Below are 27,494 nucleotides of genomic sequence, written 5' to 3' on the forward strand. Positions count from 1 at the left end.
GTTCTGACTCTGGCACTCACATCTTCTGGTTGCTCAAAAGGCTTAAAACCAGAAAAAGGTCAGCTGGAAGTCAGCATCTTTGAGAGACTCAGGGTTCATACAGGCTGTTGAAGGATCCCTTGTTCCTGACCCTGGACTCTTACCCCCCGCCAACGTTTGAAGGCAATGAAGGAGAACCACCCCAGCAGCTTTCTTTCATAAGGTCATGAAATAGTGGTGCCAAGTTACTAGACACTTCTTAATGGTTTTATGTTTTCTCTAAGCAGATAATTCTATGGCTTTCTAAGTTTACAAAGTTAGAGACATACTGTAGGTATAATGTGACCTGTGTTTACCATCAAGCAGAATATCATGAGCACTTTCTGGATTGTTTATTCTTGTGTAATAAACCTTATCATTTTCATCTGCACATTGGATGCTTGAAGCATAAATTTATTATCACAGTTCATTAAAATGTAGAATATTTAATGGTAGTAAGTGTAAAAGAATAATGTATTCAAACAGTATCCCAAAGCTCATTTTAAGTTCAAAAACAAAGGTTTTAATCTATGCCAGGAAGGTGGAGTTCCCCAAAGATGGGACATGGAAACTAGTTTCAGGATTTTAGTTACTAGCATTGCAGGTGAGAAAAGAGGTATTGAAAGGCCCAGGCTCTTAAGTTTGGATTAATATCTTGATTGAAATATAGGAGCAAGTAGGTTACTTTTCTTGACTGTAAAATGGAAGTATTATGGTCTCTGGAAATTAAGTTATGTATTACCTTTGTGATTTTTCAGGTATCGGTTACGATGTAGTACAGAACTGTGGCAGGTGGGTTTCAGAGCATGAGGGTTGACCTGGAGGATTTTGATTCCTCATGTGTGTCCAGATAGACCTAAAGAACTTGGACAAGCTGCAGTTCAAACAAGTCTTCCCTTTGTGGGCCTATGAACTTCATTGTCAAGCTGGGCTCTGGAATGGAAGGCTGATAATTCCATGAGACATCTGCTCATAATATGGCCCTTTCCTAAGAGTGTGACCTGTGTTGAGTACATCTGTTGGAAGCATGTTCACAGATGCGGCATCTCCGTGTATAAACTACTGTACTTTTGCTTTTACTGCAGTTCATCCAATTAATTTAGATCTGAGGGGATAGAAACTGCTCTGTTAAGTCTGGGATTTAGTTAAACTTGGATGGCAAATCAAGAAGCAACAGTTAGAACTGGACATGGAACAACAGACTGGTTCCAAATCGGGAACAGAGTATGTCAAGGCTTTATATTGTCACCCTCCTTATTTAGCTTATGTGCAGAGTACATCATGAGAAACACTGGGCTGGAGGAAGCACAAGCTGGAATCAGGATTACTGAGAGAAATATCAATAACCTCAGATACACAGATGACACCACCCTTATGGCAGAAAGTGAAGAACTAAAGAGTCTCTTGATGAAAGTGAAAGAGGAGAGTGAAAAAGTTGGCTTAAAGATCAACATTCAGAAAACTAAGATCATGGCATCCGGTCCCATCACTTCGTGGCCAGCAGATGAGGAAACAGTGGCTGACTTTATTTTTCTGGGCTCCAAGATCACTGCAGATGGTGATTGCAGCCATGAAATTAAAAGACGCTTACTCCTTGGAAGGAAAGTTATGACCCATGTAGACAGCATATTAAAAAGCAGAGACATTACTTTGTCAACAAAGGTCAAGGCTATGGTTTTTCCAGTAGTCGTGTATGGATGTGAAAGTTGGACTATAAAGAAAGCTGAGTGCTGAAGAATTGATGCTTTTGAACTGTGGTGTTGGAGAAGACTCTTGAGAGTCGCTTGGACTACAAGGAGATCAACCAGTCCATCCTAAAGGAGATTAGTCCTGAGTGTTCATTGGAAGGACTGATGTTGAATCTGAAACTCCAGTACTTTGGCCACCTGATGCGAAGAGCTGACTCATTTGAAAAGACCCTGATGCTGGGAAAGATTGAGGACAGGAGGAGAAGGGGACAACAGAGGGTGAAATGGTTGGATGGCATCACCAACTCAATGGACGTGGGTTTGGGTGAACTCTGGGTGTTGGTGATGGACAGGGAGGCCTGGCGTGCCGTGGTTCATGGGGTCGCAAGAGTTGGACACGACTGAGCGATTGAACTGAACTGAACTGGATGACAGATGCTTGCCATATCAATCTTGGCATGACCATCTGGCTTTTGTTGTAGGCTCAGAATTGCAAAAGGAAATTCTCAGAATTGCCAAGGAAGACACTTGGGCATTCTGTACCGAAGAACCTACCCTCCTTTGAGCACTATAAAAAATATCCCAAGAACAAGCATTTAGTTTGTACCGTTTCTATGCTTTCTTTAGGTTCCCAATCCCTCTGTCTCCCTCATTGTTAAAAGGATTTGGAAATGAGCCTTGTATTTTTTTCAAGATATTTGTCCATTTTATCCATATCTAATTTGTGGGCATAAAGTTGCAATATATCCTTTTTATTCTTTTAATGTCTATAAAATGTTCTGCTGTTGCCTCTTTGATTCCTGATACTCATAACTTGTTTCCTCTCTTTTTTTCTTGATAAGTCTAGCAAGAAGTATATTAGTTTTATTCATCTTTTTAAAAAATTTTCTCTTTTATTTTTCTGTTTGAAATTTCATTACTTCCTGCTCTTGTTATTCCCCTTCTCCTGCTTGTTTTGGGTTTACTTTGCTTTTATTCTTTTAATTCCTTAAGATGGAAACTCCAATTATTGACTTGAAAGTTTTCTTATTTTCTAATGTAATAAGCATTTGATACTATGAATTTTCCTCTAAACACTGCTATAGATGAATTTCACAAATTTTGATTGTTGTATTTTCACTCACTTTAAAATGTTTTCTGATTTGCCATGTGACTTCTCTTGGATACAAAGACTGTTCAGAAGTGTGTTGTTTAATTTCACATACTTGGTTGGTGTCTTTTTGAGCTCTAAGGATGAAGTTCTGATAAATTGGCATCTCTTTGGTGAGAGGTATTAGGATTGATACATGACAACATGGCACATTTCTCACAGTAAGGTAAAAAAAAACAGTCATTCTCTTGTTGTATAAACTTTTGAAAGGATATCTCCAGCTGTTTTGTTATGCTTGGTCATGTATTTTAATATGATTTGAAAGCAAATTTTGGGACCCTTCTGAGTAATATGTCTTATCTTTGTTCTTTTTAGTGCATTATCATTGGGCAGAACTGGATCCTGAAAAATCCATGAAAGATGCTAGGCACCTATACTACTTTAAAGACTTGGACCTGAATCCTGAAAAGGAAGATGGAAATAAGAAACTGGGAACCTACAAAAACACACACAAAAAACCACCAAAGGAGCGTTACCGTTTTTTGTTGCTGCTGTGGCTTAATAGAGGAGATGGGTGCTGCCAGGGTGGGGAAGGTGCCCCATGCACAGGGCAGCAAGGAACACACCCAAGGGTCCCCTCAGGAAGGCCGCGTTGGTTCCTTTGATTCTCGGCTTGGTTTTGGAACAGGCTGGCCCAACATCACTTGTTATCGAGTCCTCCTTTCACCCTGTGGTGTATTTCTGAGTGTCCCTGATGGGTCCCAAATGCGGTCACACTGTCCATGTTTTTCCCAACACTGGCTAGGCCAGGGCTCATGTTAGGGTGTAAAGAGAACAGTTGTCCATGATAATACATTATGTGAGACCTTTGCATCTTACAAATTTTCTCTTTTTTTCTAAAAAGAAATAAACTCCAAAGCTCAACAGACCACTTTATTCTTAGCTAAATTCTGCTGTTTCTTCTTAAGGATTGTGTCTATAGAAATATGACGTGTCTGACCCTTCTCTATATACATGCACGTCTTTTCAGATAACCCTTTTGCAGGGGGCCTTCCCTCAGGGTTCACACAGGCTCCTGCTTCTATGGTGAGAGCCTGTCTATGGTGATTTATAGTTGGTGCCATTTTCCTTGGACACTAAGTAGCAGCAAAGGGGAATGTGCCTGTGAAGGGAATCCTCTTCAGAAAGGCCAGGTGACTGACACCACATGCATGCAGCTCTGTATCTGGTTTGTCCACCTCTGGGACATAGCAGGGGGAAGCCCCACCATGTCAGACCACACAAATGACCTTTTCCCAGGAGCCGCATGGTTGTCTGGGTGTCCGAGTCCCCTTAGCAACATGAAGGAAGAACCATGTCTGGTAAAGGGTTTCTCAGTTAAGTTTGATCTAGTGGTACAACAATAGTGATCATTTTTAGACATTATATGATGTCAATAATAATCATATATTACCATACATAATATACATTTATATAGCATATCTGTGATATACTAATGCTTACACAGTTATCTTCTCTTGAAATACTTCTTGCCTAAGCATAGAAGAGACATCCTTATTTGGCATTTTGGTGATGCTGAAACTTTTCTAAAAGCTCACGGCACCTGGTGTTCCCAGGCAATCTCCCATCCAAGTCCTAACCAAGCCCAACTCTGCTTAGCTTCTGAGATCAGATGAGAGGAGTCACATTTAGGATGATAAGGCCATAGCTGGGTAATGCTGACACTCTGTGGCTTTATAATAATTTCTCAGCCCCTGTTCTCTGATACAGTTGTCTGCTTCAAACAAGAACATAGCTAGAAAATATGAGAGGGAGAAAAGTTCAAATCATATCTCCTCTGTACATCCAAGTACTTGGAACTCAGAGTTGGAAAGGGGCTTGCTGAATTGCTTTATTCTGACCCAGTGCAGATTGTTCAGTATCCAGATGGTCCATTCAAATCTGCAGTGGTGTAAACCTCTTGGTTTGAAATCATGGTGACCCAGATGCAGTTTATGGTCGTTTCTCCAGCTCACAGGCATTGAGGTCCAGGAAGCTGTCCTGTTTCTCTTGTCTAAGTCAGCTTTTACAGAGTGAATCTCCAGTTTTGTAGACTCGGTTGTAGGGCAGTGGACTTGCTGAACATATCTGTCAGGGGTTTCTTGCCATAGCATTTGATCACCAGCAGCTCATGCTGAGTGAAGAGCTGCAGCCTGTCTGTACAGACAGGAGAGCCTGTGTGCCTGACATACAGATGGTGATGAAACATGAGGCTCATCGCTCATAACCCAGTTCCTGGATCCCAGCTCAGAGGAACTCAGACAGACCTGAGTGTGAGCAGTAGCATGTGATCAACTCGATAAAGGGTCTGAAAACCATAAAGGGAGATGAGCTGAAGGGGCAAAAACTAACTCTGAATATCTGAAGGACGTGAAAGAGACGCTGGGTCAGAAACAAAAGTGGAGCAGTGAGTTTAAGTGTCATTAACACAGATGCTGCCTTGATGGATGCAACCACACCATGCAACAGGGGATGGTGATGTTGAGAGTGCTAGAGCAGAAGTTCTGAGCCTGCTTGTGTAGGGGAAGAGCTTTGTTTATTTTCATCACCGTCCAGGACCAGAGTACGTGCTCCAGTCCCTTATGTAAGATGATGTGGGACAGTCGGTCCTCTACGCAGTGGTCATCCTCAGATATGGAGAGCCAACCGTGTTTTTAAACATCTCCCCTCCCTCACAGTGTGCAGGGAAGATGGTAGATGTCAGAAAATGTTGGATGCTTTTGTAGCATCGGGTGGAAGAATGCTTTTCTGTCATCTTGAAGGTCGCTTTCAACTCCGGGCAGCCCCAGAGGCGCGTGTACACACTTAACGGCCAGCTGGAGGGTCAGGTCTGACTGCAAGGCGAGGTTAGGAAGGAAACATGCAAGCTCAGGAAGAAACCCCACGACATCCTCCACTGCCTCAGAGAGGCTGTTCATCCCTGCCTTCCCCAAGCTCCTACTCTCCTGCTGAAGGTCATTTCCAACTCTTACGGTGAGACAAGTGGCTACAATTAGCTTCTGGGGGCAGCTCTGCTTACAGAGTGTAAAACCCAATCTTCATGTCCCTCCCAACCTGCCCGACTCCTTCTCGCCGCTTATTTATCAAACTTTCTGTTTATTGTCCACTAAAGCATGGTTTGACTGAGGATGGGAGAGGATTGTACCATGTACGGCTTTCCTGAGAGGTCTTGGCAGACTGTGGGCCTGGGACTTTAAACAGAGCACTGCCTGGTGCCTCTGGGTGGCAGGGGCCGTTTAATCTTGCCTTCCGTGGTTTACTTTATAGGAGACAGACCTCTTCTGGTGACACAGAACACAGACCAAATACAGACACTTTCTGAGTGGAGGTGGGTGCCGAGCACCAGAGAGAGCAGAGAAGCCACGCCAAGGTCACGCAGCAGCTCACCCCAAGTCTGTTGAGATCAGGCCATCCCTGCCCAGATGCCTTGGTCTCTCCCATGGGCAGAGCTGCACTCGTTCTCAAGGGCACAGCAGGCACCCCACGCATTGGAAGCTACTTTTCTGCAGTGGCCGCATCTCTTCTGTGGCTCGCACCAGCCTGCAGGCAACTAAAGCCCCACGTGTGTCCCGTGTGACCAGAGTCTGGCCAGTGGAAGGTACCCAGTGAAGAACTTAATTGTGTTTCTGTTGGGCACAGGCCTCTTGGGCTTCCATGTCATCCTGGCTCTTCCTCCAGCTCTGTGTTATCCTCAGATGAGTTTTTCTGTCTTTATCCAGGTCCTGGCTAAACATGCCGCACAGCAGAGTTGGCACCCGGTTAGGGATCTTCTTAACAGGTCAACAGATGCATCCGTCATGTTTTCACTCACCCCGCCTTTCTTCTCCTCGAGTCACCACTCTTGCCAAAGTCAAGCAACCCCCTTTTCAAAGTAATTTGGTGATTAATCCCTTGATTCTGTCAAACAGTATTAATGCAGCATCACTGAGTTACAGCATCACCGATTCAATGGACATGAACTTAGGCAAACTCCAGGAGATGGTGATGGACAGGGAGGCCTGGCATGCCGCCATCCATGGAGTCGCAAAGCAACTGAACAACAACAGCCGTGTTACTTGTGAACCCATGCTGACTTCCGACTAGCACTGTGCTGTTCCACAGGCCCCCAACCTAACTTCATCATCATCATTGGTTCTAGAATGTTTTCAGATGATACAGTGTTTATCTTTATTTATTTCACTCATAACCCCCTCAGGTTTCATCTGTGTTGTTGCTAATGACGGGATCTCCTCTTTTCTCTTGGCTGAAAAATATTTCATTGTGTGTACTGATCTCATCTTCTTCATCCATTCATCCATTGACAGGCACTTACACTGTTTCCATATCTTGGCTGTTGTGAATAAGGCTGCAGTGGATACGGGAGTGTGTGTTTATCTTCCAGATACTGGTTTTGTTTCCTTCAGATATATGCCCAAGAGTGGAATTGCTGGATCATGTGGTACCTCTATTTATTTTGATTTTTTGAGGCACCCCCGGGCTGTTTTCCACAGTGGCTGTACCAATTTACGTTCCCATCAATGATGTACTAGGGCTCACATTTCTTCGTACCTTCACAAACACTGGAAATCTCTTTCCTTTTTAAGAACAGCCATCCTAACTGGTGTGAAGTGAAATCTCGTGGTTCTGATTTCCTTGAAGATTAGTGATGTTGGGCACTTTTTTATGTACCTGTTGACCTTCTGTATATCTTCCTTGGAAAAATTTGTCTATTCAGTTTCTTTGCCCATTTGTAAATCAGGTTCCTTATTTATTGTTTGCTATTGAGTTGTATAGGTTCCTTACATATTTTGAATATTAATCCCTTACCAGGTCTATGGTTTGCAAGTATTTCCTTTTATTACATGGCTTTCCTTTTCATTCTGTAGATTGTTTCCTTTGCTCTGCAGAAGCTTTCTAGTGTTTTAGTTCCTCTTGTTTGTGTTTTTGTTGCCTGTACTTTTGCTGTCATCTCCAAGAAATCACTGCAAAGAACAATGCCATGGAGTTTCTTACCTATATTTTCTTCTAGGAATGTTATGATATCAGCTGTTTCATTTAAGTCTTTAATCCATCTTGAGTTAATTTTTGTGAGTGGTGTAGAATAGGGGTCCGATGTCTCTTTTTCTGCAAGTGTTTATCCAGTTTCCCTCACGCCGTTTGTTGAAGAGGCTGTCCTTCCTCCATTGCATATTCTTGGCTCCCATGTCAGATATTAGCGGAACATATTTTATAAGCACAGACATAAATTAGGTTTATTTCTGGGCTCTCAATTCTGTTCCATTGGTCTCTGTGTCTGTTTTTATGCCAGTATCATACCATTCTGATTACTTTATAATATAGTTTGAAATCAGGAAGAATGAAGCTTCCAGCTTTGTTTGTTCTGAAGATTGCTGTGACTATTTGGGGTCTTTTGTGGTTCCATATAAATTTTAGGATTGTTTTTCCTATTTCTGTGAAAAATGCCAATGGAATTTTGCATTTAATATATGGATGGTTTTGGGTAGTATGGACATTTTAAGAATATGAATTCTTTCAGTCCATGAACATGGGCTTTTCATCCAATTACTTGTGTCTTCCTTAATTTCTTCCATTATGTCTTATAGTTTTCAGTGTATAGGTCTTTTACCTACTTTTGTTAAATTTATTCCTATTTATTGTTTTGATGTCATTGTATATGGGGTTGTTTTCTTAATTTTTCTTTCTGATAGTTTAAGTGTATAGAAAGGCCACTGATTTTTGTATATAGACTTTTTATTCTAAAACTTTACTGGATTTGTTTATTAGTTCTAACAGTTTTTTTTGTATAGTATTTAGGTTTTTCTGTATATAAGATCACATCATCTACTGAGGTGTTTTCCTCTGAAGTCTTGAAACCTTCAAAGTCATCCATAAGTGTTGGAATTAACTTCTTCCAAACTCCTGTTAATATTGGTATTTTGACCTTTCCCCCTGAGTCGTGAATTCCTCAATGGATCTTGAGTGGTGAATCCTTTCTAGAAGGTTTTCAATTGACTTTGTCCAGATCTATCAGAGACTCATTCTATGTGGCAGCTATGGCCTATGGAATGTATTTGTTAAAAAAAATAACACTTGAAAGTAGAAATGACACCTTGCTCCATGGGCTACAGAATGGATATGGTTGGTGTTCACAGGCATGACTGCAACATGCATCATGTCTGTCTCCATCAGAGCTCTTGGTGACCAGGTACATTGTGAATGAACAGTAATATTTTGAAAGGAATCTTTTTTTTCTGAGCAGTAGCTCTCAATAGTGAGCTTAAAACATTGAATGAATTTCTCCTCTCTAGATGTTAAAGTTCTGGATGGCATCTTCTAACACAAGGTTGCTTCATCTCATGGACAACCTACTGTTTAGTGTAGCCACCTTCAGTCATTATCTCAGCCAAGTCTTCTGTGTGACTTGCAGCTTCTGCATCAGCACTTGCTGCTGCTTTGTACTTCTCTCATGGAGACAGCTTCTTCCTTAAATCTCATGAACCCATCTCTGCTAGCCTCACACATTTCTTCATTTCTTCTGCAGCTTCCTCACCTTTCATGGTCTTCCCAGAATGGAAGAGAGGCAAGGCCTGGCTCTAGAGGAGGCTTTGCCTTGAGGCAGTGTTCTGGCTGATTGGATCTTCTGTCCAGAACACATTGAGTTTTTCCCCATTGGCACCAAGGCCGTTTCTTCTCATTTGTGGGCTCCCTACTTCCTGGTAGCTCAGCTGGTAAAGAATCTGCCTGCATTGCAGGAGACCCTGATTCGATTCCTGATTTGGGAAGATCCACTGGAGAAGGGATAGGTTACCCACTCCAGTATTCTTGGGCTTCCTGGTGGTTCAGATGGTAAAGAATCCACCTGCATTGCAGGAGACCTGGGTTCAATCCCTGGGTTGGCAAGATCCCCTAGAGAAGGGAAAGGCTACCCACTCCAGTATTCTGGCCTGGAGAATTCCATGGACTATATAGTCCATAGGGTTGCAAAGAGTTGGACATGACTGGGCGACTTTCACTTTTCACTTCACTTTAGCTGCTTTCTGGGACCTTTGCAAATGCCCAGTAGGCCAGTAGCTTTGCCTCTGCCCTGTTCACTGCCTCCATCTGCTGTCACTGCCAAACTGGTCCCACCTAGATGACCACTTCAACAGGCTGCATGTTTCTCCGGCTCACCTCCTCCAGTGAGCTTGGGCTTCCTCACAGCATGGCAGCCTCAGGGTTCCAGGAGGTTCCCGGGCCTCTTAAGGCCTAGACTCAGAAATCACACACCATCACACCCACCATATTCTCATGGTCAAAGTAAGTCAGAAGGCCAGCTCAGATCTAGGTGGTGTGGAGACATAGACTTCAAGGATGGAGACTTGATGGGAGGGGCAGCAATGTCCCATTGCGAAGGGGCACGTGTTCACTGGGGGCCATTATCACAGTGACCTGTCAAATCCCACGATTTGCTGAGTGAGGGTCAATAAGTACATGCCTCACCAGGAGAAAACTGGGACTCTTTCTCCTGCAGCACTTACACATGAACAATAAAAATAGACACTAGTTAACTTAAACCTAACAAACATTAGAAGGGCATTAGGAAGCTCACAGACTTGATGGAAGCATTTTTCATTGAGACCTCAAAAGTGATAGGAAGGGGCTTCCCTGGTGGTCTAGTGGTTGAGAGTCGGCCTGCCAATGCAGGGGTCATGGGTTCCATCCCAGGTCAGGAAGGATCCCACATGCCGCAGAGCAAGTAAGCCCTGTGCACCACAGGTACTGAGCCAGTGCCCTAGACCTGTGAGCCAAAATTACTGAGCCCCCACGCTGCAGCTGCTGAAGTCCATGTGCCTACAGCCCGAGTTCTGCAACAAGAGAAGCTACTGCAATGAGAGCCCGCAGCACAGCGAAGAGTAGTCCCCTCTTTCCACAACTAGAGGAAGCCCTGCACACAGCAACAGAGATCCAGCACAACCAAAAACAAAAGAAGAAAAAGTGACAGAGGGCAGCCCTGAGGATCCCTGAAGGAACCTTTGTAGGGAACGGCCTCTGGGATAACTTCGTCTGATTTGGGGATAGGGTGGGAGGTGAGTCTTTGTGTCATTTGGCTCACAATTCAGATTCCTTGAGAGTGTGACATAGCATAAGGAATATGGTCAGTAACACTGCAGTAACTTTGTGAGGGCAAGTGGTTCCTAGGCTTAACGTGGGATCACTTCATGGTGTATGGATGTGTCAAGTCATAACGTAGGACATCTGAAACCAACTTTATATTGTATGTCAACTCTGTCTCATTAAAAACAATTCCGATTCCTTGGGGAGCTGACTTGGATGTCTTCCCACAGGTTGGTATGGGTGGGCAGGGCACTTTTACTGATGGGACTTCGTGGAGTGGGGGTGGCGGGGTGTCCCTGAGGAAAAGTGAGGTGCTGTGTGAACACCAGAGAGGTGCCTACTGACTTCTGATCACCCCCCAAGGGAGCTTATGTGGACCCTTTGAGCCTGACAGTGACTTATGTCAAAACATCATCAATTTATTATTTTATCTCACTGCCTCTGCTCCCCACCCCCACAGTGAAAACAATCATTAAAAAGCCTTTTTTCTCTTCTTCATGCAAAATGAAACTAGTTTAACCTGTGTCTCACTGGACCTAACTTCATAAATGGAGGTGTTTCCAAAGGTCCTCTCACTCGCTCTGTTTGTTCTCAGCATCCTCTCTGAGACATTTAGCCCCTGTCCTAACATCAGTCTTCACCTGCCCGCAGGTGACTCCTCTATTGGGCACTGACCGTTTCCAGCCTTCCTTGCCAATCTTCCACCCAGATCCCCTGGACTCAATCCACTCTCCCTCCCCAAATACACTGTAGCAGGTACCACCCTGAGATACACACACTCACCATCACTGTCAATCCCCTGGCTCATGTCTTCTTGTGCTGTAGATTGTGGGAAGCTGAAAGGGCCTTTTCTCAGACTCCCATGCAGCTGGGGAGCCACGCTTGGCTGAATTCCTCCAAGCAGATCCGTTCACGCGAGACAAGACAGCACGTGGATGCTGCTTCTGGGGCGGCATGGGATCTTCCACTGTCCAGACCTCCAAAATCACAGACACTGTATGGTGACAGCAGTAGGGTTTCTGCTGGAACATTCCTGTGGGGAGGTGGGACATGTCTCCCGGCTACATCACTCCTGGCCATGTAAGCACCTGAGTTTCCTGCCCCCTTAGATGTTTTGTGAGACAGCTAATAGAATAAACCTTGTCTGCTTAAACTTGTTGCAGTGGATTCTCTTGTCTGCAAGTAAGAACCCTGCATGATATAAACACTCACTAGCTCCCTCAGTAGTTGTGAAATTCACTCAGTTGTGTCTGACTCTTTGCAACCCCATGAACTTTATAGTCCATGGAATTCTCCAGGCCAGAATACTAGAGTGGGTAGCCTTTCCCTTCTCCAGCAGACCCTCCTGACCCAGGAATTGAACCAGGGTCACCTGCATTGCAGGCGCATTCTTTACCAACTGAGCTATGAGGGAAGCCCCAGGGCTATAGTGTAAATGTTGAACAACAGACTCTTTGTCCCCAGCAGCAGCAAAAAAACCTGATACTTCTTACTTCCACCAGCAGTGTATGAGAATTCCAACTGCTTTGTCTTCCTACTGATAACCTAGTTTTGTCAGCACTTTATTGAGGTTGGTAAAAGAAGGGATACAGTTTTCAGACAATCCAATATCATAACATGACTTTGGATGGGGACAGGATATTAACACATACACACACGTTTTTATAAACCTTGGCAGTGCAGTTTTTAAAAAGTTGTTTCTTAGGTCTTTGGAGTCCAACTCCTTATTTTAAAAAAATTTTTATTGAAATATAGTTGATTTACAGTTTTGTATTAGTTTCAGGTGTGGAGGAGCACGTGGCAACCCACTCCAGTATTCTTGCCTAGAGAATTCCATGGACAGAGGAGCCTGGCAGGCTGCAGTCCATGGGGTCGCAAAGAGTTGGTCAGACATGACTGAGCAAATTTTACTTCACTCACTTCACTTCAGGTGTATAGTACAGTGAATCGGTTAGACATATATCCACTCTTTTTTTAGAGTCCTTTCCCATACAGACCATTGCAGAGTATTGAGCAGAGTTCCCTGTGCTATGTGGTAGGTCCTTATTAATTACCTATTTTATATATAGTAGTTTACATACATCAACCCCCATCTCCAAATTTATCTCTCCCTAGCTCCTCATTTTTTGAACCTGTTTGGTCACAGATTAAGAATTTAGGGAAATCTTCGAGGTATTGTTTGATTTGAGCTAGAAAAACCTCTCCAAGTTTGGGCATAGCTCCCTGGTTGTTCCTGTCTTCTCTTTGAAGAGGAAGAGCCATCTCATCACCCATCCAGGATGTTTTCTTCATGTCCCCTGGAATGTGGGAGGAGACTGTGCTCAGGTATGGCAGGTCAAGCATGACTGGTGTGTAATTCAGTTGTCATTTCCATGTTGAATCAGGAAGCACATTCAGAAATGAGAGGCATATGGCCAGCAGCCAATTAACAGCCTTGGTGGAATTCTGATTGGTTCAGGAAATGGTGCTAATATTGAAACCGTGGCCAGCTCCGTCTGTCAGTGAGCTGTGCTCTTCCCTCCACCCCACTCCAGTGTTCTTCCTGACGCCCTGAGTCTGAGACAGAGGAGTCACAGCTGCTGAGGCTGGAATCTGACTTCAGTACTGGCTTCAGTTTTTCATCCACAGGGACTTTTCTTGTTTCACCATCCATGGCCACATTCTCAGCACATGATACCAAATGCTCAGAGAAATCCTTGGTTTTTGATGTCAGGGTTTTTAATAAGAAGACTCGGGCCCAATGTTGTGTTGTTTGCTGGTGTGCTTGTGTGGATGGGTGTTGTGTGGTGGGGACAGGGGAGCTTGAAGGCAGGGTGGGTGGTGAAGGAGGTAAAGGGGGTGGTGAATCACTCATTCCAGAGAACCAATTAAATTACCTCCGGGTAGTCCATCATGTCCAACGTTTCCTGTTTCCTTTTTTCCCCTCCTTGGTGCTGACGACCAGACCCTTTGGGATCGGGTGACCGGAGCAGACAGGCAGGCATCTGCTGGTTCGCTCAGATCCAAGCAGCTCATGCTCTGCCTCTTTAGTTGTCGACATAGGAATTGCATTCATTACCTTGTGTCCCACTTTTGAAGCTTCCAGAAATAGGAATTTTACCATCAAACCTCGGTGGAGGGAGTCCGTTCTCCTAATAGTAAGGAGAAAACAAAAACAGCACATAATGGGGCCTAAAAAGTGTGTCCTTGTAAAATGTCAAACCCAGCGTGTCATCTGGGCTTAACTTACTTTCATCTGGTTTTACCTAACTTGCCCAACTACAGATACGACTGTACTCACTCCTGGATTCCATGGCAGCTGTTTTGTCCTGTGTTTTCTCATTTGTGTCTGTGATTCTAATGTGGCAGATTCAATTCCCCTTGATTCTCCTCCCCATTCAACAGTTGACTCAGTATATCAGTTAGCTTTTGCTATGTAACAGGCCATCTAAAAACTGTGTGGCTTAGAATAATACATGTTATCTTTAATTGACTTTATTTTTTTAGAGAAGTTTTAGGTCCATAGCAAAATTGAATAGAAAGTGCAGAGAGTTCCCATTTTCTTCTAGTCTTACACATGCATAGCCTCCAATACCATCACTGTACTCCATCTAAGTGGGACATTTGTTAAAATCAGTGAACCTATGTTGAGACATCATTGTCATCCAAAAGCTATAGTTTATATAAGGACTCACTCTTGGTGTTTTACATCCAGTGGGTTTTGACAAGTGATGACCTGTAAGAATTCCATGGACAGAGGAGCCTGGTGGGCTACAGTCCATGGAGTCACAAGTGTCGGACACGACTGAGCAACTAAACCATCACCATCATCCATCGATATGGGGCTTCCTTGGTAGTTCAGATGGTAAAGAATCTGCCTGAAATACAGGGGACCCAGGTTCAATCCTTGGGTCAGGAAGACCCCCTGGAGAAGGGAGTGGCTACCCACGCCAGTATTCTTGCCTAGAGAATTCTGTAGACAGAGGAGCCTGCTGGGCTACAGTCCATGGAATCACAAGGAGTCAAACACGACAGAGTGACTAACACTACACTACTACCACGACTATCCACTGATAGAGTATCATACAGAACAGTCATACGGCCCCCAAAATCCCCTGTGCTCCACCTGTTCATTCCTCCCTACCCCCAAACCCCTGACATCCACTGATCTTTTTCTCTGTGTCCATCGTTTTGTCTTTTCTAGAATGTCATATAGTTGGACTCATACAGTACGTAGCTTTTTCAGATTGGCTTTTTAGTAACATGCTTTGAAGTTTCCCCGTGTCTTGTCATGGCTTGATAGTTCATTTGTTTTTAGTGCCTAGTAGTATTCCATTGTGTGAATGTACCATAGTTCATTTTTAACCCACTGAGGTACATCTTGGTTGCTACAAGTTTTGACAATCATGCATAACACTGCTATCAATATTCTTCCATGGGTTTTTGTGTGGATATAGTTTTCAGTTCATTTGAGTAAATACTAAGGAGCACAAAATAAGCTGGATCCTATGGTAAGTGTGTGTTTAGTTTTATAAGAAACTGCCAAACTGTCTTCCAAAGTGGCTGCACCATTTTGCATCCACCCAGCTGGGGATGAGTGTGCCTGTTGCTCCACGTCCCCTCCAGCATTAGGTGTTGTCAGTGTTGTGGATTTTGGCTGTTCTAATCGGTTGTATACTGGTAACACACACTTTTCATTTCTCAAGGTTCTCTGGATTGTTTAGGTGGTTCTTCTCACATGGGCTTCTTGGCTGGGGCTGGGTGATCTAGGCATCTCACTTCTATTTCTGGGGCCTTGGTCCATGTGGCCCCTCATCCTCCAGCAGTCTTCTTCAGACAGTGGTGGAATGTGTCCAATAATCCGAGGGCATGGCTAATGGTGCAGCACTTTTTAAGCTCTTGCTTGTCTTAAGTTGCTGCATCCCACTGTCTAAAGCAAGTCACTTGGCCAGACCCAGATCAAAGGGATGGAGAGATGGACTTCACTTCCTGATGGAAGGAGCTGAAAAATATTGTGACCCCCCATTTCTTCCATCTGTGGCAACCAGTGACTGGGACATCTAACTCAGCAACGGGATAACCTCTGATATTACATTCAAAACCTCTAAATCTCCAATTTAGGAGTCACCCAGAAAAGCGATTTCTTGTTAATGCAGGGAAATCTTACAGGAAGGAGATTAGATAATCGCATTCTTCTTTTCTAATTACCCAGTTGGTTTTGTTCCAAAGGGGCATCACCATCTCCTTGGATCCATTAGGAACTCACAGCCTCTGGTCTTAATGCTTCGTAAAATAAGAGCAATACATTCATTCTTGTCTTCACCTTCTTAACTGCCGAGGAAGATGTTTTTGAGGTTTAAGGGGTGATCATTAATCATGTGTCTTCCTCTTCCATCTTTGGAATCAGTTGAGAAATAGATGTAAGCGATGGGAATTGGAGGTCAGAGTAGCACCTCTGTTGCTGGCAGCCCTGGACCAGAGAACATGGTTTATGCTACAGTCAGCCAGGGCTCCCTGCTTCTTCCCCCTGGACTTGGGGTGCCCATGAGCAGTGGTACTTGGGTCTGCAGAGCAGGTCCACTGGCTTGGCCAGACAAAAGGAGAATCATTGCCTCTCATATTTCAGGTCATGGCAGTCAAGACAAGGGGATCGAAGCAGGGCCTGGGAGCCTGGGGAGGAGGGGGTCACCCAGGCTCTGTGTGGCTGTGATTCCAGCTTCCCCTTCAACACCAGTCAGCCATGGCTTTCCCCTGGGGAGAGAGGGAGGGAGAGAGTAGAAGATTGGGTGGACGCTTTCCTCCAGTGCTTTCTGTTCTGATTTGTGGGCACTTTTTCTATGTGCATATGTATTTAAAGCTTTTCATTGAAGTGTAATATATCTCTAGAGAAGAGCACACATCATAAATGTATGGTTCAATACATTTTCCCAAATTAAAAATGCTCAGATCAAGAATTAGAAAAGTACCAGCTCTCTAGAAGCTGTATGAACTCCTTTTGGTAGGGGGAGGGTGAGGGTCTGGCTTCTTTTGTTCAAAACAATGACTGTGAATTTCATTATGTTGTGTATAGATGTAGAGTGTTAATTCTCATTGCTGTTTAGTTTCCTGTAATTTATCCTTTCTACTGTTGATGGGCATATGGGTGGTTACCACATTTGGCTGATTAAAGTCATTCTAATATGTGTCTTTTAAGAAAAAATGTAGATATTTCTGTTTGGTATATCCCTGGAAATATTGTCTGGGGTCCAGCAACTCCACTTGTACAGATATATGCAAAAAAACAAAAACAACCTACCCATTTTAGATACTGAAACCTCTTTCCCAGAGTGGAACTCTTTGGCATTCTTGTTGGCGGCATTATGAGAGTTCCAGCTGCCCTTGTCCTTCCTCCTAATACTTTGGAAAAGGCCAATGTTCCTGTTCTATAGATGAGGGTGAAATACCCAGAGAGGGGGGAAATGAGTTCCCCTATAATTGAAAACAGAAAAAAAGTTTTAAATAATTAAAAAAAAATTAAAAGCCCTTCTTGATTTTTGAATGCATTTCAAAATAAGTTGCAGACCATGAACAGATGGGATCTTTTCAGGGGCAACACCACCCTGCAAGCAGGAGAGCGATTTATGACCTAACTTTAGAAACTGGAGATACTCTCAGTCTCACCCATCTGGGTGGAGGAAGGGTTTTTGTGGACAGAAAGTTCCTGCACAGAAATTGTGATAAAATACCCACTAGTGGCTGTAGCAATGCAGTGGGAGTGTTTAATCTTTCAGCCATGCCAACAACATGCTCCTTCTTTTGAAAATAGGGTGCAGAGTGTTAGCGAGTGAAGAAGAGTGACCAGTCATCATGCAGTTTGACTCATCTGCCTTGCAGCAGAGACAAGAGAAGGGAGTCTCTTGGCTCCATTGATTCTGTCTGTCATCTGACTTCTCAGGGGAAGGACCACATACTCTAATGAGGGGTTCCAGACACTGGAGATACCTGAAGATCAGGAGAAAACATGCTGACAGCTCTCTCCTTGAGAAGTCTGCCTCCCTTCCTCACTCCTTGGGGGCACTATATATGCATTGTGTGGCAGCCTGGTTTATTATCTCTTCTTGCAACCGGTAGAAAAGTGAGGCAGGGAGGCTCAAAAGACTCACTGGGGGCTACCAGGGAGCCAGATGTTCAGCTGGAAATAGAAACCAAGAGCTCCAGGAAATCCAGACAGCCTGAGTGGGCCCTTTAATCTCTGGACCCTTCTGTGTCTTTTAGACAATAAGCCTTTCCTTGAAAGAGTTTTTTTTTGCCCCCTAAGGACAGGGCTGCCGGCTCTCCTCCAGGATGTTGTAAAAAGGTGACATTTAACAGTGGAAATTGAAACCCTAATTGACTTCTCCTGCGGCAGAAAAAGAAGTGCCCTGTGTTCTATCTCTTGGCCCAATGTTTGTAATTGTCCCCTCGGGGTTCTACCTTGAGGGGAGCTGAAGAGGCAAAATACAACAGTTCATTGGAATTGGTGGTTACACACTTGAGATTTGTTTCTCCTGTGCAGTGGAAGCTGTGGAGGGGGCCATTCAAGCAGACAGAGACTCCACGTCACTCGACCCCAAGTTGAAGCTGCCCCTGAATCTCTTGCAGTGATAAATAAAGAGGTGAGTTCTCCATTTCCAGAGCTGGGTGAATGAGGGGGCTGTGATTATTTGGCTTAGCTGTGTTACCTCCTTTGGCTAGTGGAACTTTAACAGAAACATGAGCAGAGTCTTGGCACGTACTTGTGCAGGCGGTCTTGCCTTCTTGTATTGTGGTCTTCATGGTGAGAAGAACCTGCCCCTGGGAGCCTGCTGATCAAGCAGAATGAGAGACACAGGGCCTGGAGCCTAGGCCAGTGGACCCCCACCAGACTGGCCAATCCCTAACCTCTCTGAAGCCATGTAAGCAAGAAATAATTGCTTATTATTGTGAGCCTCTGAGATGTGATGGTTTGTTATGCAGTACTTTATGTTATAGATGACTGATAACAAGGCTGCCGAATAGAGAAGTAGAGAGAGATCCTTCATGTGCTATGGGACAAAATTTCTGTGTGTTCAACTTGGAATCGTCACATAACCAGCACTTAGTAACTAAGAGGAACTGAGTTCAACAGGGTGATTGTATTTCATATGTTTAAAAAGAATGGTGTGAACCATACTGTGTATTCTGAATGTCTGGCCTGCCTTCTAAATGACTGTAACTTTTATGAATCCTTTTCTAATAGCCTTTCCCCCATCTTTTCACCAGTCAGTTTGTTGACATCTACCTATAATTCAGTACTAGGCTGATTCATGGACACTCATCTACCCCCCCCCCCCCCCCCCACCTAGATTCTACCGTATTCTGCTGTATTTGTTTTGTTACATGTCTATGTATCCATCCATCAATCCATCTTATCTTTTATTGCATTTCGAAACAAGTTGCAAGCGTGAGTACACATCACTCTGTGGAGAATTTTGACAGATGTATATACCCATCACCCCTGAGTTTCTTCGTGCCATTTCCCAGTTAATCTCACCCTCACACCCCAGAGTAAAGATTCTTTTGATTTTTTTTCCATTATAGATTAGTTTTGCCAGTTTTAGAACTTCATGTTTGTTGTTCTTCAGTCACTAAGTCCTGTCCAACTCTTTGCGACCCCATGGACCTCAGCACGCCAGACTTCTCTGTCCTTCACTACCTCCCAGAGTTGTCTCAAACTCATGTCCATTGAGTCGGTGATTCTATCTAATCATCTCGTCCTCTGCCACCCCCTTCTCCTAAAGGGAATCATATATTATGCAGCCTTTTGGCATAACATTTTTGATATTCATTCCTGTTGTGTCTATCAGTAAAGGTCCTCATTTTTAAATGGGTAATTACAAGATCTTTACAGACTCTCTTAACCATCAGCTTTCGGGCTTCTGTGATGTGTCCACAGTTACAGTGACCACAGTTAAATAACACACTGTACCAAAAACATCCTTCTGAGATAGGCACAGTTCCTGCTTGTCTGGCAGAGATCTTGTTCTTTGGTTTGCACCCCTGGCCCTCTCCTTGTTCAGGGTTGATGAATCTTTCAAAACAGCCAGGGGAACTTACCAGGATTTGTTCCATAGGCACAGTGCTCTTGATGTACTGAGTTCAGTAAGACCTAGGGGCTGACCCAGCTCTTGCGACTGACTGCATCAGACTTTTCTCCAGGGGGGTTGTCAGGGTTTCCAAACCGTGTGTCAGAGGGAGTGGCTGGGGACACGGCGAGTTGTCCTTCTTACTTTGCTTTGCTCTGCTCTGACGGGGTGACCAGAGTCCACAGCAGTGAGTGGGAAAGAAGGAAAGAAAATGAGAATAAAATGACACTTCCTCCACCGTAGCTAGATGCCAGTGCTCAGCCTGTTGGGCCACTTTATCCTTAGAGTTAGTTTGAGGCTTTTTTTTTTTTCCCCAAACTTTAAACTTTTTATTTTATATTGGGGTATAGCCAAATAACAATGTTGTGATAGTTTCAGGTAAACAGTGAAGGAACTCAGCCATCCATGTACAGGTATCTGTTCTCCCCCAAACCCCCACTCCCACCCAGGCTGGCATATGACATTGAGCAGAGTTCCCTGTGCTATATGACAGGTCCTTGTTGGTTATCCATTGTAAATATAGCAGTGTGTACATGAATTTTGTTTATAAAAATCAAAGTACTCAATGTGGCTCCAGCTTTGCTCCCGAACAACTTAGTGGAGCTAGAACTATGTTTTCCAGAATTCCCATCCCCGTAGACTTCAGGGTGAGCACAGGGTGCTGACCTCCGCTGAGCCTTGAGAGGCAGAAATGACACAGCACGGAGTCTTTCTACTGGAGGAAAATGTGGGTGCGGCTACCCAGGTGCTGTAGACCTGTAGGAGCATCTGGGGTCCGCTGGCTCGCCTGGTTGGTCACTTCACGGGCTTCCTTGTCTGCCCACTGCTTCCCTGACCTCTGGGCTGGGCTGCCGCTCAGCTACCCTCAGGCCCTGCCCAGACGCAAGCAGCGGCTGCAGGGAAACTATGTAACCAGCTTCTTCCCCGACATGAGGAAGTTCGCATCCCTCTAACAGGTCCCTGGCCTGTGTCATTCTTACCCCTGCCTCTCAGGGGACTCCTGAGGGGACACCTACCTCAGAGGATGAGTGCCATTCACTCTTAGTTCCTCCTTTTGTTTCTCTAGCACCTCTATTGGGTTCCACGTTCCTCCAGGCAGCCCCAAAGTTAGGGAAAGGTGGCTGAGTCTGGCCTCAAAGGTGACTCTGTGAACCTCTGGACTGAAAAAAAGAGAAAAGCACAACCTAAAACTTGAGAACCATAAGCTGGGAAGACAGCCTCTCAGATGGCCCTGAGGGACAGCTTTGAAGAGGAGCCAGGATATATAGGAGTTCTGTGTGTGTGCTCAGGCATGTTCGACTCTTTGTAGCCCGCCTATAGCCCGCCAGGCTCCTCTGTCCATAGGATTCTCCAGGCAAGAATACTGGAGTGCATAGCCACTCCCTTCTCCAGGGAATCTTCCTGACCCAGAGATCAAACCCAGGTCTCCTACACTGCAGGCAGATTCTTTACCATCTGAGCTAGCAGGGAAGTCCAATAAAGTTAGTTGCTCAGTCGTGTCTGACTCTATGTGACCCCATGGACTGGGGCCCACCAGGCTTCTCTGTTCATGGAATTCTTCAGGCAAGAATACTGGAGTGGGTAGTCATTCTCTTCTCCAGGGGAATCTTCCCAACATAGGGATAGAATCTGGGTCTCCTGCATTGCTGGCAGATTCTTTACTGGCTGAGCCACCACAAAAGAAACAAAAACAAAACCCTGTAGTGGAACATCAGAATGTTACTGTTCATTAAGAAAACATGACACCGCAAGTTAATGACTTTAGCTGCTTTTCTGTGTTTGGGAAGATGGGAGATTCTGGGCTCACTGAAATCATTGCTTTGGTCTGCACCCCAGCTATCTAGGGCCAGTATCCTGCTTTTCTCTATCCTGAATCCCCTCAGAGCACACACTAAGGGGTGGCTGAGGGCTTAATGGCCACAATACCTTTGGTTTACTGATCTGACAGGTGACATTTTTCAGCCACAGACAGAAGCTGATCCTGCCAAGGGTGATAAGCATGGTCCTGGCCGTGAGACAGGCATGAAGTTGCTGAAAGACTTGGGGAGAATAGGCCCTTCTGGTAAAGAGTACATGTAGGAGAAGGTGGCTCATTTTGTTGTTCTACTGAATGATGCCCCAAAGTGTTGCCTCCACAAGGGTCACTGACCTTAGAGGACTGTCTAGCAGGATAATGGAAGGAGGGACCTTGGGTGCTTGAAGACTCACTGAGCTGCTCAAGGAACCAACCCTGGAGTGGCCAGCTCCTCCTGCTTGTCTGGGACTTGCTGGCTTTAGCACTGAAGGTCATATCTCCTGGGAAACCCCTCGGTCATGGAAAACCCCAGTCCAGAGCTGTGCCCCGTGGTTGGTCCCTCTAGCCCCACCTCAGGACTTCTTTAATGGGAGATCACAGTTCTCGTCACGGGAAGGGAGACTGTGAAGTTGAAGGGTTGAAGCCTGTAGAATTGTGGCTGTTCTTGGTGCTCATAGCTGAGAACATCCTGAATGATATGAGGCAGTAAAAGAACTCGGCTTTTGTTTTTGACAGTGAAGTGAAAAGTGAAAGTGAAAGTCACTCAGTTGTGTCTGACTCTTTGTGACCCTGTGGACTATACAGTCCATGGAATTCTCCAGGCCAGAATACTGGGGTGGGTAGCCTTTCCCTTCTCCAGGAGATCTTCCCAATCCAGGGATTGAACCCACGTCTCTCACATTGCAGGTGGATTCTTTACCGGCTGAGCCTTGGTCTGTGACAGCGGTCATAAAGAGGTATTCTGAAAAACATTTTGAATAATGTCAGGAACGTCAGAAAAATGCATCACTTTTCTTAGAAACTTTATCTGTTATTTTATTCACAATCAGTTTTATTAATTTTGGGCAGGCATATCTTACACATTTTATCTAAATTAAAAAGTTACCACTTGGGCATGCATATAACGTATGGAAAGATAAATACAACTGTTTTACTTTAACTATTTGCCTGTCTTCGGCCCTGTCTTCAGCTGGAATAGGAATGCCCTTACACTGGCCAGTGATGCCTTTTGGGAGGGATGATCTCTGTTCTATGTATATATAATCTAAGTTACTGGGACTTTACAAATATATTTGTACATGAGTTTGGTATAGTGCAGTAACTCTTTTTCCAGTGAGAAAGGCTTTCAGGGCTTGGCACTGTCTTCCTGTGGGCGTGGTGGATTAATATTATTGATCTTCGCCCTTTTCTGGGTGTACACAGGTCTTAGCTTGGGCTGCTGTCATAAAAATACCATGAACTGTGTGGCTTATAAACAACAGAAATTTATTTCTTATGGTTCTGGAGGCTGGAGTCCCAGATCAGGGTGCCAGCCTCTTGGGAGAGCTCTGTTCCAGGTTACAGACTGTGGACTTCTCACTGTATCCTCAAGTTAGGGAGGAGAGAGGGGATGCAAGTTCTCCTGTGACTCTTATTAGGGCATTAACCACACTCATGAGGGCTTCCGCCTTATGACCTCATCTAGTCCTGATCACCTCTCACTTCCTAAACCATCACATTGTGGGGTTAGTGTTTCAGCATGTGAATTTGGAGATTATACAGACTTCTTTATCCATTCATCTATCAGCGGATGTTCAGGTTACTTCCATGCCTTCATATGACCAGGGATCGAACCCTGGTCTCCTGCATTGCAGGGAGATTCTTTACCATCTAAGCCATCAGGGAAGCATGGCACCCCACTCCAGTATTCTTGCCTGGAGAATCCCATGGACAGAGGAGCCAGGCCAGTTACAGTCCATGGGGTCGCACAAAGTCCGACACCACAGAAGCAACTTAACACGTCTTGGCTATTGTAAACAGTGCTGCAGTGAACATTGGGTAAATATATCTTTTCAATTAGAGGTTTCATCTTTTCTGGATATATGCCCAAGAGTGAGATTGCTAGATTATATGGTAGATCTGTTTTTAGTTTTTTAGGGAAACTGTACTGTTTTCCACAGTGGCTGCACCAGTTTACATTCCCACCAACAGTGTAGGAGGCTTCTTTCCCCCCACACCTTTGCCAGTACTTATTATTGTTGCTGTTTAGTCCCTAAGTCGTGTCCGACTCTTTTGTGACCCCATGGACTGTGGCCCACCAGGCTCCTCTGTCCATGGAATTTCCCAGGCAAGAACACTAGAGTGGGTTGTCACTTCCTTCTTCTGTCACTTCTGTTTAAACCTGGCTGCCCTACAACTCACTGGGTGGCTTTGGAAAGTCATTTCACTTCTCCTTGCTTTGGCTTCCTCATCTGTAAAATGAGGATTATACCAGTACCCACCTCAGACAGTTATATGGAGAGTTAACTGTGTTGATAAAATACACGTGCAGTGCCTACAGCAGTGTTGTGGCTCGGAGTGAGGGCTGTGATAGTGTCTGCAGTTATCCTGTGAAACCAGCAGTGTCTTCTGCTGACCTCAGGGATATTTGTTTCTTTCCTTTTCCCCCCTCTCACTCTGCTTCTGGAAGCTTCTAGCGCAGGTCCTGGTGCTGAGTCCTCTTCCACCAGCTGTTTTATTCTAAGTTTTTCCCGCTCCCCAGTAGGCAGTTGAAGCACCAGGATCTGGACCTTAAGGATCTCTACTTTTGAAAGAATCAGAATGAGTGCTCTCTCAGTTAGGACTGTTGAAAAGACAGGGCTCATGTCACCAGAGAACCTTCTGTGGGCCCGTTTCCTTTATTCCCAGCCTGGGGTCCAGACCTTTCTGGGCTGGGCCTGTGGGACCTTGTGGTTTAGGGGAGTGGTGGTGTGGGTCTGTGTCACAATGACCTGGCCGAGCCCTAACCCCGTGTCACATGTTTAGCACCCGTTCAGCCAATGAGACTGTGGCACATACATGCAGCCTGAGTCCCCGCTTGGCCTTGCCTTTGATGTCACAATCTGACCTTGTGCATATTAACCTGGCCGCAGCTGCTCACACACCAGTCGGCAAGGTCAGGAGGACCAGTGCAGTAGGATGTGGAAGAGAATTGACCATCAGCTCAAGATCAAGGCAGGGGACGGGCCTCAGGCAGGCCAGTTCAAGGAACTGGGTCCTGGTCGAGAACCCGCCGTGCCACACCCTCTCTCGCTGTCAGAATTCCAGACCGTCCCAGTGTTTGAGGACATCAGCCAGCATGTCAAAGAAGTGGGGGACCAGCTGGTGAAGAAAGTCAACGCCATCTTCCAGCTGGACATCACCAAAGATGGGAAGACTGTCCACCAGTGGACCATTGATCTGAAGAACGGCTCTGGGGACACGTATCTAGGACCTGCCAGGCTCCCAGCGGACACCATCTTCACAATCCCCGAGCCTGTCTTCATGGAGTTAATTTTGGGCAAAATGAACCCTCAGAAGGCTTTTCTTGCCGGCAAGTTCAAAGTGAGCGGCAAAGTTCTGCTTGGCCAGAAGCTGGAGAGAGTTTTCAAGGACTGGGCTAAGTGGTAAGCCTGCCGAAATACCAGGAAAAGGAGCAGACCTTCTCTCCGATTATAATGTCAAGCAGCAATCATGCTTAAGCTGAAGATTAAAACAAAAAGTATTCAATATTTTTACTCAAATTCTTCCTATTCAAGTTTGATTAATGTTCCTGCTGATGTGTTAATTTGGAGCGAGGGTTCTAGAGCAGTAAAGAGAGTTGCAGTGTATCACCTAAAATCTTTGTCTTTTTCTTTCCTTAGATTTATTTGTCATAATTTGCTAGGGTGAAAGCCCCAGGTAGACACACAGGTGGTTTTGACAGCTGGGTTTAAATGCTTCAGTGATTGAGTTCCTAGAACTTTCGTTTTGTTTGGAGTCTGGTCTTTGGGAATGAAGTGATGACCATCACTTTGCATTTCTGCATTCCAGTTGGCAGCCTGACTCTTTGAGACTTTAACACAGGGTTGCAGTGTTCTAAAAGGGTGAGCTCCTGGTGGGTCAGATGGTAAAGAATCTGCCTGCAGTGCAGGAGTCCCAAGTTGGATCCCTGGGTTGGGAAGACCCTTTGGAGAAGGGAATGGCTACCCACTCTAGTATTCTTGCCTGGAGAATCCCATGGACAGGGAAGCCTGGTGGGCTACATACAGTCCATGGGGCAGTAGAGAGTCAGGTACGACTCACACTTTCACTTTCTTTCCACAGCTGTGGGGATGCAATGAGGCCACGGAGGGGATGTGCCCCTGATGTAACACGACTTCTGATGGATTTAATTCCGGTAGAGTCAAAGGGCTTAAAAGATGTTCTAGGCTGCTGGTTCTTAAATTGGAATATGCATCCGATTACCTGGAAGCCCACATGGCTGGGCTCCCCTCAGAGTTTTGACTCTGTAGGTTTGGACGGGGGGGATGTGTATTTCTAGCCCAGCTCCCAGGTGATGCTGGTGGGACCGCCCTTGCAGAACCCCTGCTGTGGTCCACGCACAGCTCTCAGTGTTGATCACAACTGATCTGCTCTAGACCCGTGAGATGCTCCAGCATGTCGAGGGTCTCCCGCAGACAGATCACACAGCCCTCTCGTGGGCCATTTCTGGCGTCAGGAGCTTGTGCGCTGAGCGTTGCACAAAATTAGAAGTGATGCTAGGAGATATTCCCTTCTGGGAACCCCCTCCACACATGGAACGAAGCAGCTGCAGCCTGATGAGGCCTCCCTGTGGGTGAGTGTGTGGGTCATTAGTTCCTCATGACCAGTGTGCACCTTATCTTGTAGGTTAAATACACACAGTGTGGACCCTCCAAAAGCCACCCAGGAGCTTCGTGGAAATGGTCATCCTTAAATACATGCCTGCCAAACAATCCAGCTAGTCCTTCCCTAGGTATTTTCCCAAGAGAAAAGCATACACACAAGTATAAAAATGTGTACGTGAATGTTCATGGCAGTGTATTTGTGATTGTTGCAGACTATAGATAAACTGAATGTCCATCACCAATTGACAGATCGCAGGATGTTCTACCCTGGGATACTACTCAGCAATAAATGGGGTTGGATTTTCAGTGTGGGCACAACCACATGATGAATGTTAGAACTGTGCAGAGTGAGCAAGGTCAGAGAAAACCAAGTATGTACCTGTGGTCTACTCATGTAACATAGTAGAAGTGTAAACTGTAGTGGCAGAAAGGTCAGTGGTTGCCAGGAGATGGGGATGGGTGGGGAGTGGGGAGGAAACTTGGGGTGGTGGATACATTGATTGTCCTGAGGGTGGTGACGGTTTCACAGGCATTATATGTTTTTCATACATCAGATTGTGTACTTACATACATAGGCAGTTTACTGTGTGTCAGTATAAACTCACTGGACTGTAGCCCGCCAGGTTCCTCCATCCATGGGATTCTTCAGGCAAGAATACTGGAGTGGATTGCCATTTCCTTCTCCAGGAGATCTTCCTCACCCAGGGTTTGAACCTGGGTCTCCTGCGCTGCAGACAGACTGTTTACCATCTGAGCCACCAGGGAAGCCCTATAAACTCAGTAGCACTGTCTTAAAAGCCTGCTGCCCTCCATTCAAAAGGGATGGGATGGGGAGGGAGGTGGGAG

At 45.1% G+C, this 27,494-nt stretch overlaps 2 protein-coding genes across 2 annotated transcripts in view; both read left to right on the plus strand.

Moving 5' to 3' along the window:
• DTD1 (D-aminoacyl-tRNA deacylase 1) overlaps window positions 1-11,106 on the plus strand; it is a 101,578-nt gene extending 90,472 nt beyond the window's left edge. The window contains exons 6-7 of the mRNA XM_061126426.1: window positions 3,172-6,433; window positions 6,555-11,106. The gene's annotated coding sequence lies outside the window, so the exon portion shown is untranslated. The remainder of the gene's footprint in view (window positions 1-3,171; window positions 6,434-6,554) is intronic.
• On the plus strand, window positions 6,379-27,494 carry SCP2D1 (SCP2 sterol binding domain containing 1). The gene is made up of 2 exons (XM_061126428.1): window positions 6,379-6,433; window positions 17,693-27,494. The coding sequence occupies exon 2, from the start codon at window positions 24,961-24,963 to the stop codon at window positions 25,429-25,431; it is 471 nt and encodes a 156-aa protein (XP_060982411.1). The 5' UTR covers window positions 6,379-6,433; window positions 17,693-24,960; the 3' UTR covers window positions 25,432-27,494.

The sequence above is a fragment of the Dama dama genome, chromosome 23 (assembly GCF_033118175.1).
Source record: "Dama dama isolate Ldn47 chromosome 23, ASM3311817v1, whole genome shotgun sequence".
In the NCBI taxonomy this organism is placed as follows: domain Eukaryota; kingdom Metazoa; phylum Chordata; class Mammalia; order Artiodactyla; family Cervidae; genus Dama; species Dama dama.

Coding starts and splice junctions, on each gene's coding strand:
- SCP2D1 (XM_061126428.1), top strand. CDS start 24,961: ATGTGGAAGAGAATTGACCATCAGCTCAAGATCAAGGCAGGGGACGGG.